This window comes from Trichosurus vulpecula, chromosome 7 (genome assembly GCF_011100635.1).
Source record: "Trichosurus vulpecula isolate mTriVul1 chromosome 7, mTriVul1.pri, whole genome shotgun sequence".
Lineage (NCBI taxonomy): Eukaryota > Metazoa > Chordata > Mammalia > Diprotodontia > Phalangeridae > Trichosurus > Trichosurus vulpecula.
The window spans coordinates 153,904,209-153,921,779 of NC_050579.1; the positions used below are offsets into that span (position 1 = coordinate 153,904,209).

Here is a 17,571-nt window from a genome sequence, read left to right on the forward strand (position 1 = left end):
AAATACTTAACAACCATTCTCTCTGGGGGAAAATACATACACTCACACTTTTAAGTTTAATCTGCATTATTAACACATTCTTAAATCTAGAAAATGGACAAAACAATAAATAAAGCCCTTATTTCTGAAGTACTGATGCTCATACAGAAAATTTAGCAATCCGTAAAGCCCAGCATACCCCCCACACACATACTTCTTTTCCAGCTATACTTGTTTGAAATTCCTGTACTGAAAGGGTGATTTTGTTAATGTGAGATTTTCACCATACAGGACGATTCAACAAATTAATATATGAGTGAGATGCAAATAGTATTTCAACCTTGGATACAGCTAGATTAATTGAATCACAAATAGGAACTTGACCATGGAAATCAAGATAAAACATGAGATATAGTTCAGAGGAAAATTGCTCATAAAATATCATATTAAATTGAGTTTTATTAAGTCTGAATTTTACAGTTGAATGAGGACTTTATGAGGCTGTTACCTATTTTACCTAAGAATTGGGGTTTTACATGTGAACTGCCTACAGAAAAGGGGAGATTGGTAGTGATGGTCACCAGGGTCTTTCCATTGCTGGTTTCTAATGGCCTAAAGTCAGATTCTGCCTAATCTGATTTAGCTTCTAGCTGCTTTTCATGAATAAATCACCATGACCTTGCTTGCAACATTACACGTATTTTTCACAGTTCAGTAACATCTGGGCTTAATATGAAATAATTCCTTATCTTGCTCCTTACAGAGTCTCTCCTGACACCAAGCTTGACCACGGGTAGACCCTTCTCTGGCTGCATCCGAAACTTCGTGATTGATGAACGCCCAGTGAGCTTCAGTAAAGCAGCACTGGTCAGTGGGGCTGTGAGCATTAATTCTTGTCCAGCAGCCTAATATTAAGCCAAGCACAACAGCCAAAGTACAAAGTTCTTTAGAGCACTGAAGAAACAAAAGCCCTACCAGCGATAAGGAACAGCATCTCTTTTTCTAGACAGAAGTACCCATGTAGTGAACGAGACTAAATGAGTCATGAGCTTCTAGAGTTGGTGAAGGATTATATTTAGGATTTCTCACTTGGATACTTATTTTCATCTTAAATATTTGCAGTTGAAACCAAAAGGAAGGCTAAGCTTCTGTGTACTGACAATGCACTTATTTTATGTTGGTAAGGTATACTGTTCCTGTCTGTAAAAAAAAAAATAAAAATTGTGTTTCAAACATGCCTTGGCATATGTTTTCAAAGTGCTGACAGATCCACAGATTAATTTAATTTTCAGTTTTCAGGGAGATGTTATAAAAGCTTCATTCAACCTCAGATTTTGTCCTAAGCTTTGTTCACCTTGAACAGATTTGCTAATGTACATTAAAGAATCTATCTAGACAATAAATATATCAGTGCAATTTTGTTGTTCTGACAGAAAAAAATAGAGTTTTTATGTTTGTAGCAGATATGAAGAGGTTTTTTTTTAAATCTTCAAGAAAGTAGGAGTTGAATCCATTTTACAAGAAAAGAACAAAAGACAATTAGATAAACAGAACAAAAAGAAAACAAATCTCTATGTTTCCTTCCATATGTATTCATTGATTTATTTTTAGAAAAATTAATCAGGCATTAGTATTATTGCTGGAGTTCTTCATTAGTTGTTGTATGTCCTTTATTCTCAAAGAGGACCATGACATCATGGAGATGATGCCATGACATGCAAGTGAATTGGATTTAAGTGAGGGAGGGCTGTGCAAAGTCACCAGCCTGACTTTCTCCTCTGGAGCCATCTGGGTCCAGTGTCAGATATAGATCAGGACAATTTCATATGTCCCAGGATGCAGTGGGGGACCTTGGTCCTTTCAAGTTAAGGTCTTTAACAGGTCTCAGTTTGACTGAGGCAATGTCCATTCAGTGATTAAGGCAGAGAATGGCCTCTTTACCTAGTAAAAAAAAATGGTATGAAAGAAGCAATAAATCAACAAATATTTATGGAGCACCTACAATGTTGAAGGTACTATGCTTAAAAATATCATCTCAGTTGATCCTCACAACAACCCTCTGAGATATCTGAGATTATCAACTTTTTTACAGTTGAGGAAATTGAGACATTACAGAAGCTTAACGATTAGTCCAGGGTCAAACAGCTAGTAAATGTCTAATGCAGGATTTTAAATAAGGTCTTCCTCCAGGCCCAGCTTTCTTCCCACTGTGCTACCTAGCAACATAGAATTTCAGGCTTTGAATGCCAATCTAAGGAGCTTATACTTTAGTATTCATTTTGAAGTTGGAGAGTTGAAAGGTCTTGAGCAGTTGAATGATATGATTAGATGAGCAGTGCTTATAAGGGATTGAAAACCACAAAGGAAGTTATTGCAACAGTCTAGATGATGTATATGTGTATGTATACACATACATAGACATGTATATATGTGTATGTGTGAATATACTGTTCTATTTTAGATTGTAAACTACCTAAGAGTAGAAACTCTTATTTACCTCTATATCTCAGACTTAAGGGCAGCTAGGTGGCACAGTGGATAGAGTGCTGGGCCCAGAGGCACGAAGATCTGAGTGCAAATCTGACCTCAGATACTTACTACCTGTGTGATCCTGGGCAAATCACTTAACCTTTTTTGCCTCGGTTTCCTCATCTATAAAACAAGCTGGAGGAGAAAATGGCGAATTATTCCAGTATCTTTGACAAGACAATCCCAAAAGGAGTCATGAAAAATTGGACACAACTAGAAAACAACAAACACATGAATTATCTCAGACCTAGATATTCTACATATAAGGACCAGCTAGTACATGTTTATCTATTTTAATTTAATTCATTCTCTTCAGGCAAGAGAATACATCAGAGACAAGGGAGGTAACATGGAAACTCCTTGACTGGATTTACTTTGGGGGTAGGGTTGGTAAACTCTTGGATGGCCCTTATTAAAACAACAATTGAGTTCTTGATTGGGCTCCAAACAGCTTTGTAGAATTGTCTCCCTGTGATGCCATGGTTTAAACATGAGGGCCATTTTGGTTAAATAACTCTACTACAAAGAATTTTAGAGCTAGATGGGGCCCTTGCAACAATTTGTTCCAATTCCCTTCAATTCACAGGTGGTAAAGTGGACTCTAAGAAATCAATTTGCCCCAAATCACACAGTGACTCATGGTCTCATGATGAATCAGAAGCATAACTGGCCGCAGGACTTAAGCCTCAAGTCCCAGAACAGCAAGCACTCTTCTTTCTACATATATTTATTGTCAATTAGAAGAAAACATAGCAGATTCTTAGCAGTTGATTTGAAAGACAACAAGGTTTTCTCATTCACATGCCTACCATATTATGCAGATTTTTAAATTACTACAATACATTATAGGTATAATTTGGGAAAACTATGAATTGAGCTATATAAACAAGGTTGTAGCAGTAAAATATGGAAATAGAAACAGATTTAATGCCTATGAAGAGAATGATTCACGTTGAAATAGGAGGTTGAAAGGGTAACTAAAGATTCTGCATAGAGAACAGAGGGAAGAAAAATGGTCTCTAATTTCAATTGAATTCAGACTAGTTATATAAAAGTATTTTCCTGAGAAAAGAATGAATCATTTAAAAGAATGCCATGCCTTAAGATAGTCACAGGAACATTTCTGCTATGGACCCAATTCTGCCTCTAGCAATACCCTTTTTCCCCCTTTCTTCAGAGCAAACAGTATCATATACACACATAGTAAAATCCCATGCCTCCAACAAGTCAACCCAGATACTGATGGCTCTGAAAGCATGTTCATTCATCCACCAACTAATCTATTACATGTTGACCAAGTTTGACACACTATGCCTTCAGGTTATTCCCTGTGTGAGGTGGTCAATTATTATAGAAGTTCCCTAATCAATTTGAGCTTAAAGAGTGGGGAGTCTCAGTCTGGGGTCAGAAAGTCTATCTCCATAGAAAGGGTAGACATGTTTACTGGCCTCACTGGTACCTAAAGAGGACGAAGGACCCTGCTTGATTGTTTTCCAGGCCCTGGAGATGCCCCAAGATTACTTGATTTGCTGGGCTTCTTAGGAGGGCATATTCTTGGTGGAGGAGTCAAGCTCTATGCCAGCCTATAAAAGAGAACCAGCAGGTCAACTTTCACTTCTTTACCTTCCCTTTCCCTTTGCATCTTTCTTCAGGAGTGAGGGGGAAGAGCAATCCTAATGGTTGCCTTAGGGCAGAAGTACAAGAGAGCCACATGTGCCTTCCCAGATGAGTTAGGATTCAAGCCCCTTTCTGTATCCCTGCATGTAAACATTCTAAATCCAAGAAATGGCATTGACATCTAAGGAGCAGAGTATGAACAGTCCCCTACTGTACTATTCTGATCTCTAAGTTACTACAACATATTTTAGGTGCAACTGGGAAAACTTTTGTATGTATTGAGCTATATAAACAAGGCTGTAACAGTAAAAGAAAGAAATAGAAACAATACCTATAAGGAGAATGATCCAAATTGAAATGGGAAGCTGAATTGGTTTTAAAGAAAACTGGCTAGAACTCTTTGAATTGATGCAGAATGAAGTGAGCAGAATGAGGAGAAAACAATAACATTATTAAAAACTTTAAAAAACTTTTAGATTCTGAGCAGTGAAATGATAAACCATGATGCTGAAGGATTGAAGATACACTTACTAGTTATGTGACCTTCCCTGAGCAAATCACTTAACCTTTATCTGCCTCAGTTTTCTGAATTGTAAATGGAATAATAACAGAACCTAGTTTTCAGGGTTATTGTGATGATCAAATGAGATATTTGTGAAGTGCTTAGCACAGTACCTGTCACATAGTTGGTTGTTGTTCTTCGTTCTCGAAGAGGACCAAAATGACATCACCATACTAGAGTCAAGTTGCAGTGTGTCTGACAGTGGCTGATCAGACCAACAGGAGCTTGGAATACTCTACCACAGTTCAGGCACAAATAGTCCATGTAAACATTTGGGGTGGATTCTCCAAATTTGTGCATCCTATGTTCCCTTTGAGCTGTTTCAATTCTGCTTTGCTCACGTGAGTCCTTTGTGTCTTTTGCATTTCTTGATGAATAAATGTTCTATAATGGACATATGTGGGTAGACAGAGATCTCTATGTTATGGTAATTCCATACATATGCATATACATACACATGTATATACACGTCGGAACTGGAAGGCCCTGTGAAATATATAGTGTTGTGCATGTGTTTATTTATTAATATTAATATTAATAATTTATATTCCATATATTTAGGTATGTATGTATATGTGCATATATGTATGTATATATGTATATATTATATATATTTAAAATAATTTTGCCCAAACTTACCTAAGTAATTTAATGTAGCCTGTCATTGGAATTAATATTTCTATTGTCAGACGTTTGGTATAAAGAGTAAGAACAACTCAAAAATGAAAGATCCATGCTAGTTACCTTGTTCCTTCAGTCACAAATCAATGCCATGTTTATTCCCTCTGCCAAAATTTGATATTTACATCAATACTTCGGCGGATATGTAATCTCAACAGTGCGGGTAGTCCTATTGGTGCAGATCAATATCTTTCTCTGCCTTTTCATCCTGTGTCATTCTTGTCATTCTGTGTCACTGACGTCTTCTCTTGTCATTCTGTGTTCTTCCATAGACCCTGAACCACAGACTTTCCTCTAGGTCTTTTTATATTTTATGGGGACTAGTAGAACATTCTGGGTGTCCAGCCCTTATCCCTCAAAATTGTAACTTGACCTATCCACCTAGTTTGCTGCTCATACATTTTGGCACTATTCACTACGCTACTTCTTGAGGGGGGGGGCCATCATTAGAAACCTATGTAGTAGGGAACCAACATAATAAGAAAATGGGAGGAAAGTGGAAATGTATGCATTTAATTCCTTTTTAATGTTTTCTAAAGTGAGATTTTACAGCTTCACTTCTAGATTATTCAGTATCTTTTTAAAATAGAGTTGTGGAAAGGTTAGGTAAATTAATACATTGCTGGTGAATCTGCCACTTGGTCCAACCAATCAAGAAAGCAATCTGGATTTATGCTAAGAAAGTGACTAAAATGTTCATACCCATAGATCCTACTACTTAGGCATATTTCCCAGGAGATTTCAATCACACTGAAATATAACAGCATATTTCATAGTAGCAAAAAACTGGAAATAAATATACACCGATCGTGGAATGGCAAAATGCAGATTAATATTACTAGGCAATAATTATGTAAATGATATAAGGGCAGCTAAGTGTCTCAGTGGTTAGAGTGCCAGGCCTGGAGTCAGGAAGACTGATCTTCCTGAGTTCAAATCCAGACTCAGACACTTACTGTGTGACCCTGGGCAAGTCACCTAACCTTGTTTGCCTCAGTTTCCGCATCTATAAAATGATCTGGAGAAGAAAACAGCAGACCACTCCAGTATCATTACAAGAAAACCCCTAAATGGGGACACAAAGTCAGACATGACTGAAACTGAACAATAACAATGAAAATGAAGAATACAGAAAGTTAAGTAAGTAGAATGTTTTATTGAACTGAAACAAACAGAAATAAGCAGAATGTTTTATTTATGCCTTTTGGGTTTTTCACACATTAATCATTTCCCAACATACCCCCTAATAGCGACCTGCTCTGTAACAAAGGAAAACATCTCATCAAAACCAAGCAACTAAGGTGACAACTAACACATGGGTATCCATAATACTCTCTCCTGTCCAATCTGACCATCCTTAAGGCGGGAAAAGTGATTCATTATCTGCGCTCCAGAGGCAATATTACTGTATTTAATTTGAGTTAAGTTGCCTTTCAGTATTGTCTTCATTTACATTATTGTAGACATTATGCATATTGTTCTGAATTGGCTTTCTCTGCTCTGTACCAGTTCATACGATTCTCATTTTTTCTGTGAATCCCTCAATACAACATTTCTTATAGCCCAGAATATTCCATTACATTTATACAATTTGTTCAGTCACTCTTCAATAGATAAGTATCTATTATTTCCAGGGATTTTTTTTTTGTTATTAGAGTGTTGCTGTTTGTGGTAACAAATGAATTGTCTTTAAGCTCCTTTTAGGTATATAGTTGTATCTCTGGATCAAAAAAGCATTAACAGTTTGTAATAAATTTGATTTTCAACATATCCAAAACTGACATGGTTTCTACTAAATTCCTATGTGCTTGGGAGCTATCTTGGCCCAGGGGATCTAAGCACCAAGGAATCTGGGCCAAATCAAATTACCTCTGATTCCCAACTGTTTTAGGAAACCAGTCTATTAGTTTATACTATGCTATTTGTAATGAAAACACACCTTGGGCCTGATCTAACCCCAAACCCCTAAGACCTATCTATAGTGACTTGTTTTTTACATAATTCCAAATTATTTTCCAGAATATTTGGACGAATTCACAACTTCACCAATAATGCATGTGTGCTTATCTTCCCATAACCACTTCAACATTTTTTCTGTCTTGTATAATCTTTGCCAATTTGATAGGTGTGAGGTGAAAGCTTGGACTTGTTTTAAGTGTTTCTCTCCTGCCTCCATGCCTTGAATGTCCTGCTAACCTCTTAGGATCCTTAGCTTCCTTTCAATGTTCTACTCAAGTGCCAACTACCACAAGAAACTTTTCTTGAGCTTCATAGTTCCTAATGTTTTCTTTTTTCCTTGAATTATTTTGTATACAATTATCTTTTTTGGAGTGTCGTATCACCTAGCATGTCAAACAAAAACTACTTCAGGGAAGGGACTCGAATTGGTAAGAAAGCAAGTATCTTTGTTTAAAAATATATATCTTAGTTTAAAATATCTTTGTTATATTTAAATTGGGCACAACCTTTACAGAGGCTTGTCTACATAGGAAAGATTCCAGAAGCTAAACTACAGAAAGAACAAATTAATGAAAAAAACATTAAGTGTAATGTTAAAAGTATTGTGTTAAGTCCTTGAGGCACAAATTAAAAACTAAACCAGTCCCTGCTCTAATCTAAAGGAGCTGACATTTCAAATGGGGAGGTATGATAATTACAAACTTTATATTTTTGATTTTATGGTCATAGTTTGGTATTATAATAATGAGACTCTAATATGAAGTCACTCAGGCTAAGTAGTCCTATTACCCATAATAACACAAAAACAAAACAGAGTTTGTACTTTTCCACTTTTAGCTATATTGGGCAAATAGGTCTTACAGCTTTTTTGATTGGATGAACTCTTGACCCAGTAAAGGGGCCTTGAGTCATTCATTCTCCTTCTGCTGTGTTACTTAAAATTGGATCCTCCCATCATTTTATGATCCTGATAAACTCCATCTACCTGAGCTTCACCCAAGCCTGATATGGATAATGTAATCTAAGAACTTTTCCACCATATCTAGATCTAATTAGGAATGCCTCCTCCTAGATATGGGAAAAAAAAGGAAAATGAATACACCAATCTACCAAAACATAGACACATCACCTTGCTGATAAAGGTCTGCATAATCAAAGCTATAGTTTTTCCAGTGGTAATGTTCAGCTGTGAGAGTTGGACTATAAGGGAAGCTGAGCACTGTAGAATTGACACTTTGGAATTGTGGAGCTGGAGAAGATTTCAAGAGTCCCTTGAACAGCGAGAAGATTAAATCAATACTTAAATTAATTCAGACTATTCATTAAAGCTTCTGGCTCTAGACCATCATGACAGTTTTCCTTCATAATTTTTTGAAATATGATACTGTTTCAACAATCTGGCTAGCAGTTTCTGTGGGGGAGTATGATCCACCCACAGCCAGCACCCAGAAAGCTGCCAACAGCACAGGTTCTTTTGATCTGCTTAACTAAGGAAAGCAAGGTTGACAAGCTTACTTTAATTCAGCATACAAATATCATTCACTTAGTTCAGAGGAAAAAGCCAGCACCCTGAACTTCAGAATAAAATACAAACAAATTATAAACATCGACAGATCCAATACAGATTCATAGTTACCAACATCTAGGTTCAGCCTGGGAGCTTGGAACAAGGGCTGGCCCAGAGTCATATGCCACCACTGCTGTAAGGAGGAGCTCCAAAGAACAGACAGCCAACCCCTGGTTTTTATATCTTTTTCAGCCTCAGGGGTGAGTCATACATGCAACTCACCCACGCGACCTAGAATCTCACAAAGAGGCAGACTTAAACTCACGTGGTCTAAAAGCCTCTGCTCTCCCAGACATGTAAACTAGTCCCTCCCCGGAGTTAGCCCCACCTTGGACCCCACCTTAGTTGCCAATCCACACCCACTAAGGTTTTACACCTAATAGGGGTTTGGGCCTGGGGCTTAGCACCTAGTAAGGCTCAACGAATTACTCAAAGGGAACAAAAGCCAAACTATTCAAGGGCACTTGTTGAACTAAGTGCTAAGGAGCCCATTTTTGGTTACCAACACAGATACCTAGGCTCTTTCTTTGGTCATGGCTTTCAGGTAATCCAATAATTCTTAAATCATCTCTATTCAATCTATTTTCCAAGTCAGTTGCTTTTCCAATGAGATATTTCACATTTTTTTTTCATTCTTTTGACTTTATTATTTATGTCTCATGGGCTCATTAACTTCTACTTGCCCAATTCTAATTTTTAAGGAATTATTTTTTTTAGCAAGCTTTTGTACTTCTTTTTTTCATTTGGCCAGTTCTGTTTTTTAAGGATTTATTTTCATCAGTGAATTTTTGTACTTCTTTTTCCATTTGACCAATTCTATTTTTTAAGGTATTTTCTTTAGTATTTTTGTGCCTCTTACCAAGCTGTTTGTCTTGTCATAGTTTTCTTCCTTTGATTCTATTTCTGTCCCTAATTTTTCCTCTACCACTCTGATTTTGAAAATCAATTTTAGCTCCTCCAAGTATTCTTAGACTTTTGTCCAACTCACCATTTTTCTTTGAAGCTTTGCTTGTAGCTGTTTTTGTCTTCATTGTCTTCTTCTAGGTTTGTGTCCTATCTTCCCTTTCACCATAGTAGCATTTTATTGTCAGGTTTTGCTCATTTTTTCCAGCCTATTTCTTGATTTTGAACTTTATGTTAATATTGGGCTCTGTTCCCAGTTTGGGGAGGAGTGGGAGAGGCTTCAGACTTTTTGACACTGCTGTTTTCAGAGCTGGTTCTGGGGTTTTGAAAATTTTCAGTGCTTCCAAGATGGTGTGATCTGGAGAAAGGTGTGTTCACTGCTCTCTTGATCTGCACTCTGGTCCTCACCCATGAAGGGCCTCTGATCCCTTGGGATTACAATCAATACTGCTTCCCCAGGACCCTTCCTCCCTTGGGGTAGGAAGAACTCCCAGGAACTCCTCAGAGTTCCTGATCCTTTGGGGCCAGTATTGATACCGTCTCTCAGGGCTTCTACCCCCTCTTGACCAAAAGTGCCCCCTCCCTGCCCTTGTACTGTGACCCAGAAGTGGGTACAGGCAATGTTGCTGCTAAACAGTGTTTGGTCCTGCATCCATTTCTAGCACAAGATTACCCTGTAATCTCTTTCTGATCAGTTGTCAGGTCCTCTTACCATCTCAGGCTTAAGAGCTCCTAAAGCTGCTACTGTTTCTGTCACCACCACTTAGTCCTACCACTGATCTTTCAACCATGTGGGCTCCAGGCCAAATTTCCCACTCATGTCACACATCTCTCTGACCTCCTATGTTGTCTTGGGCTAGAAGAATGTCTCATTCTGAACTTTTGTTGTCTCTGCCAATCCCGATTACTTAAAAGGTTTATCAATTTCTTTTAATCTTTTCAAGAATCTGTTTTTAGTTTTACTTATCCTTTTTAATTTCCAGTTTATCTTTTTCTCCAATTTTTAATTTCTCTATGTTATCATTTTAGATTTCTGTGTTGACTTTCTAATTTTTAGCCACATATTCATTTCATTAATTCTTTTTGTTAGTTTTTTTGTAGGAATTTTTCCAAGCACTGCTTTAGTTCCATCCCATAAATTTTGGTATGCTGTTTATTATTATCATTTTCTTTGACCTGCTTATTATTTAAGATATCATTGTTGGGGCATCTTCATTTGGTTCTATTTCTTCTGTTTCAGTTCCCTGAACTGATTACTATTTTTATGGCTGTATGGTCCATACTATTTGCCTTTTTATATTTGTTTGCATTACCTGTGCTTAAATACATGATCAATTTTTATAAAATGTTTCATGTGGTGCTAGGATATACATATGTTTTTAGCAGTCCCATTTAGAAGACACCATAAGTCTTTTAGCTCATTTCTCCAGAAATTTTTTCGCTTCCATTATTTTCTCATTTATCTGTTAGACTTATCCAAAACTGAAGGGCGTTGAAACTTCCTGTCACTATTGTGTTATGTCTTCTTGTAGGTCTGTAAATGTTTCCTTTATGAATTTAGATGTGAAGGTATTTGAAGTATATTAATTTTAATATTGGGTTATCTATGGTTCCTTTCAGCATAATGTAATTTCCTTGTTTATTATCCATTTTTATGTTTTGAATGTTTGCTTTTGCTTTGTCTGATACCATGGCTACAACTCCTATTTTGCATTTATTTGAGGCATAGCAAATTTTTTTCCAACCCTTCTATGTGTAGGGCTTTTTATGTTTCTTTTAAGCAAGATGAGGTTATGTTTTCTTATCTAATCTGTAGAACCTTTTTGTTTTATTAAGTTGTTCAATCCTTCACATTTGTTATCAGTTAGGTTTATATTTTCTCCCATTTTTCTCTAATATTGAGTCTTCCCAAATCAGGATTTTTTCCCCTCTTTTTCCATAAACACAGCACCGTATCTTTTCAATTATTTTAACTTAATCTATTCTTAAGGAAACCCTATTTTTATTGGCTCTCTTTTCCTTATCTTCCCCTGTTCCCTACGTCTCCCCACACACACTCCCTATTACCTCCTTTCTTAATTTTAAGAGCATTGCTTATTAGTTCCTTTTTCTTTCTTATATCTGGCTAATTTAATTCTCCTCCCTTTTCCCCCTCTCAATTAGAATTCCCTTTCCTCTCCTCCTCCTCTTCAATCTATTTTTCAATTTTCATTTTCTGCATCTTCTTTTAAAAAGGCTTTCTCTCATTCTCATTATTTATCTTCCCTTTCTATTCCAGACTTTTGTTCTTTGATCAATTCCCTATGACTCAAAGAGTTTTCTTCCTCCTAGATCTTTGGTAACTTCAGTCTTTTTTTCCTTTTTTTCCCCTATCACTCACTTTCTGACTACTCCTTTGATGTTAGTTTCCCTAGGGGCTGGATCTCAAAAAGTCTAAGCCTTCTCTCTCATTCTAAGCAACTGAATTCTAGGGGGATGAAAAACTGGCCCCCATTTGGATACTAGGCACTTTTCCCTCAGGCTCAGTGGAGTGCCAAAGCCACATGTGTCCTGTTCCCCGTGACTTAATTTTCTGGCCAAACTCTGTTGTTATAAAATTTAACTGAAGAATAGACCAAAAATAACATGGAGAAAACTGTCCAGAGCAGGTGGGAGCTGAGATGCAATTATCTCAGCAAAATGGTACCATCAGTTTAGTATAATTTATCATATTAATGGTTATTTCCTTTCATATAGATAATACTTGGCTATATATTGGCCCTATTGTATTTAACAGGCATTTCTCTGCTTTTCCCACCAATAACAAATGACAAGTGAAAACCACTGTGAACATCCAATGGTGTCACCACTTTTATTTGTTTACCAGATCATAAAATGATACTGGCCCATTACCTTGACCTAGTCAAACCTCTACAAAAGCCTTATGATGATCTTCACCAAAGGAGCGGCTATTTAGGATGCATTTCCTTGCTGCTCTGAGCAGGTGGTTTTCTCATTGTCGCATAAAGATTGACAGGAACATCAGTGATTGTCAGACAGTGACTTCCAGGGCATCTTCGGAGTTGCCTACATAACAGGGAAAATGACATCTATTTAGTTGCCTACCAGGAAATGATATTACGAAGTGCTAAAGTCTGACTACTCATTCTCTTTTCTTACATCAGTTTTAATTTTTTTAAATGCCACTGGGTAATTATATAACACAGTAGCACCGATGAGGCAGAAATCAGACTTGCATTCCAGCAAAACTATAGCTATTGCTACCCATTTTAATCACAGGAAACTGATTAAAAAAATACAGACTTCCAGCTGCTAATTTATAAAGGCATTTTATGGTCCCCAAATGGCAATAAAATGTGAGTGGGTGTACATATAGGTGCTTTCATGGGTATGCACTTTATATCTTTCAAAAATCATTCCAAAATCATTTCATTTAAACAACAGTAAGATATCTGGGAAAAGTTCCAAAAACTGAGCATAATATTCCATATAATATGTTGATTCTCTTAACACTACCTCTAAGAAGCAACAAAAAGCTACCAATTTAGTGATGATTAAATTTTGTTAAGTTTTCCTTTGTTCTACCAACATTTAGAGTTAGCCCAGATACTATGATGACATTAACCAGAGCTCAAATTTGCACTGTAATACATACATAGTGTTGGCAGAATCACTAAGTTCACCTGGTTGGTGGAGTCTCTTTTCTATACCAGGCAGTACTGGAGCTCAGGCCAGGTTCAGGACCAATTGAAGAATCTCCTCCTTCCACTGGAAACCTCCTTGGCTGAGTACCAAACCGAAAAGGCATAATTCACTGAAAACCTAAATTAGAAATTAAAAGAAAAAACACATAGTGACCTGTTGTCCTTTTAAACTTTGGTAATTTGTATTATAGGCATGATAGAATCTCTAACTCTTATAAATCTATAGCTCTTATCTATTAAAACCCTCAGTTGTCTGCATGTATCCTTATTTCAGTTCCAGTGACAAGCAATCACTACCATAAATGAGAGTAAACTCTCTTAAGACTAACAAAACTTAATTTCACATAAGCTATAATTCGATGTGCCTTTAAATGTCATCTTAAAATAACTCACATCGTAGCTCCTTGAAAATTGTTCCGTTATCTAAAACCTAGCCTTTCCTTCAAGGCCTAGCTTCAAAGCTTTCCCAAGAGCCTGATCGTTCCTTCCTGATTCCTATAATACTGTCTATGCCATGTGTTTGTCACTTAACATACGCTATACTTGTATTATTGCTTATCTTTTAATGTACATATGTTGTTTGTCCAACTAAATTTTAAGTCCCTTTCAGGCCAATACTCTATTATAGTTCTTTGTTTCCCTAGTACCTAACACATTTCCTAATAAATATTTGTTATTGATGATGATGATGATAATGATGATGAACTGAAATTATTAAAGTTCAAAAGTTTAAAATTTTTTAAATGCACAAAGATTTTAGGGGAGGCCCTCCAGTTGCTGCATAACCCAGAGAAAAGTTGTATTTTTCCATGGCTTAAGAAAAGTTTTCCAGCTAGGTAAATTCAAGAAAGATGTCTTTTTTGAAGGGAGTAAAACATGGTTTTGGCTAACTAAGCCAAAGATATATACACTTACCAAAATAAGTGAAGTTTGATTCCTGTAGAGGCTAAATAAATCAAATGCTTCTACTCTCCTTCCATAGGAGGATGGAATGTGCCAAAGGAAGGCTGGTCGAATGAGCCAGTGACACCCAGAAATTATGACATCAGAGAATTCTTTCACATAGTTTCCTACCTGCTAAAGAATAGAAGTTTTCATTCTGAATTTATGATGGGAGCATTAAACCGAAAAGATTTCTGCTTAGCTAAGAGAGCTAACTGCCCTTAATGATTTGGTTTGGGTTTTGTTATCCTTTGCTTGTTTGCTTCTCAAATACTGTGGAACAGGAAAGGACCAAACATAATTACGGCCAATGTCAGATACACAGGGCTATCATCTAAATCTGTGTCCCAGATATGAATCTTTTCAATTAACACAAAAATACATGACTTCACATCCCACTCTTCCTGGCTCTTTTAGGACTTTCCCTGCCTAATGGCCCAATCATAATCTCCTTACCCCTTTTCCCACATACTTCCAGTTCCCCCAAACTCCTCACAATAATATAGCCCCACATAAAATCAACAGCAAAACATAAAATTTCAACTTACATTCTATAGATAAGAAACATGAATTTGACACTTCTTCCAGTAAGTAATCACTAATTTTAAAGATATTTATTAAAGCCACCCCAACATTTTCAGGATTAATCTATTTAACCCTTAAAAACAAATACCACATCTAAAGCAAATCATTTTTTCAGCACAAGTGAGAACTAAACTTTCCAATGCATAATCCAATTTAAAGATTATCTTAATCAAAATTTTCACATTAGGTTTTTTGTGTTCTCATTACTTTTATTTTCATGTGACATGTTATAGGAAAGTCATCTTACTCAAGCTGCTCAGTCTTACCTCCACTTTCTTTCTCCCTTAGTAGCTTGACATCTGTGAGCAAGTTAACCACAAGTCTGGTTGGCTGGGAAAAAAAACCACCTGACTGTGTAACAATAGTCCAGATAAACTGAGATCACTGAAGGCCATTGTTAGCTAATGCATTGGTCCATCCTAAACACTGAATCCTTGCATTGACTGGCAACATTTTCAGTTGTTTGTATAACCAGGAAATTATCCTTAAAAGTATAAAAATGGTTTTTTTGTGGAAGTCAGATATTTTCTTATCTTCACTGCTTATTCCAACATTACACCGATCAATGCACTTGAGTAACTACCAGCAACAATTAAGCAATGTTTTGACATAATTATTTCCTATCTGATTTCAGAAATTTCAAATGAAAGACCCTATAAATAAGTATGAATCAATCATTACTTAAACTATCTTTTCTGAACTCCCTACAAGAGGCCCTGCAGAAGTCATTCTACTCCAACAAAGAACTGGAAATTTAGGCATCTGAGCACAGGCAAAGAAGGGAATAGAAATACAGCATGAATCCTCAACTAGAGTTCTTCTAATCAAACCTCATTTTACAGATGAGGAAGCTGAAGCTATCTCCACAGCAGTATCCATGGTTTTTGCAGCAAAATCCTCCTTTTTAACCCTTAAAGTAAAATGTTCTAAGTTTTTGTTTAATGTCTACTAAAAATTTTAAATAGTAGAAAATGACAAGGCTGATTAAAAAAAGCCTTTTCAACTATACTTATCATTTCATTAGTATATGGAACTTGCAGTGAAGAAATATCCTCTACCAAAGCAGATCTGCAGCTGTTCAGAAACTCAATGGTTTTAAAGAGTTATATGGGATTGTAAAAGTTTAAATGACTTGTCCAGAGTTACATTGCCAACCATGTTTCAGATGTAGAATTTGTAACATCCTGACTCTGAGGTCAGCTTTCTATCTTCCATACTGCCTCTTTTAATCAATACATCAACCAACATGTATTTATTATTACTTCGTGCCAGGCACAGGGCTGAATGCTGGGAATAAAAGTACAAAGAATCAAACAATCCCTAGCCACAAACAGCTTACATTCTACTGGCAGAAGCTGCCAAAAAGTGAAGCTTCTTTAATCTCTTCTAAAGAATCTCCCTTTTCATTTTGAACAAATGTGAAATATTGACTGATGGATGCTGTTGATGTTCCACAGGTGAAAATACAATAGGAAATCATCAGTAGCTATGTTTTGTTTACTAAATGAATACAATTTTGTTTGGCTAAAAAAAATCTATAAAACTGATTCCTATAAAAACAGTGGTAGACAAAAATCAAAAGCCAAATATGAAAGAAGTGCCAAAAAATACCATAATGGCAATCTATTTTATGAGTGTGACAAAAACCTTTCATTATTGTTACCACCTAGGATAATTAAAATGTAAATAAAGGTGGTAAGTAACTACTCGTCTTATGGTAGTAATGTATAGCACTAAGAAGAGAGTGGTCATTTCATAAGTATTGAGAAGCGCTTATTGGATTTTTTGAGCAACGGGTGGTTAATAAAATCTTAAGACCAATATAACAGCACTAAATGTGTGGATTTCCTATAATTACATGCTAGATAAAACATAAATTAGATACATAACATAAATTAGTGTCCTAGATAAATTAGGACACTATACCATAACAAAAGGATGGCACACTTTTCCAGCATTAATGTAAAGAAAATACAATAAACCAAAAACCCATGAAATTCTCCAGGAGGAAATTGTTAAAAGTTGATTTTTTTTTAAAAGGCAAATTGGAAAAAAAGAAAGTTGTTTGGGGGATATAAAAAGTGTATGCATATATGTTTATGTATGTATTCCAGAGGGGTTTCTTGAAAATATTTTCAAATTCTGCACAATACAAAATCTCAGCAAGTCTTGCACTATGAGAAGAATTCAATGAAATAAAACACTGGTTGCATCTGTTGGTTGATTCACATTAAGCCTATACCTTATGGGGGGAGAGGAGGAACCGACAGCAAATCTCTAAGTGCACAACCATATTAACCACCTTGACAGCATGCTTCCTTTTCATTCAATCTATACGTGCACCGAAAAGCATGGCCAGGTTCTCTCTATCACCCACACCTCTGCTGCAGAAGGATATAAAGCAGAAATCCAGATACTGTGTTTTCTTACACCATGTACTTACTTCTTGCATCAGCTACATTTTAAGGTTTTACTTCTTCACCAAGTTGGAAAAAATATTCATGTAGAGTTCTAAACATTAGTATAGGTGCAGTTCTTAACCA

General features: G+C 36.3%; 2 protein-coding genes across 3 annotated transcripts in view; one reads left to right on the forward strand and one right to left on the reverse strand.

Annotated features, from left to right (window-relative positions):
• The window catches only part of LAMA4 (laminin subunit alpha 4), a 193,787-nt gene extending 192,405 nt beyond the window's left edge, over window positions 1-1,382 (forward strand). For both annotated transcript variants that reach the window (XM_036766542.1, XM_036766543.1), the window contains exon 38: window positions 743-1,382. In XM_036766542.1, the coding sequence (XP_036622437.1) occupies window positions 743-888 (146 nt within the window). In that variant the 3' untranslated portion in view covers window positions 889-1,382. The remainder of the gene's footprint in view (window positions 1-742) is intronic.
• An 11,363-nt stretch (window positions 1,383-12,745) lies between these two features.
• Window positions 12,746-13,605, reverse strand: FAM229B (family with sequence similarity 229 member B). Its single transcript, XM_036766544.1, has 2 exons — window positions 13,481-13,605; window positions 12,746-12,863 (listed from the first exon to the last, which is right to left on the reverse strand). Exons 1-2 carry the CDS (start codon window positions 13,603-13,605, stop codon window positions 12,746-12,748), a joined length of 243 nt encoding a protein of 80 aa, XP_036622439.1.
• Window positions 13,606-17,571: the final 3,966 nt, after the last annotated feature.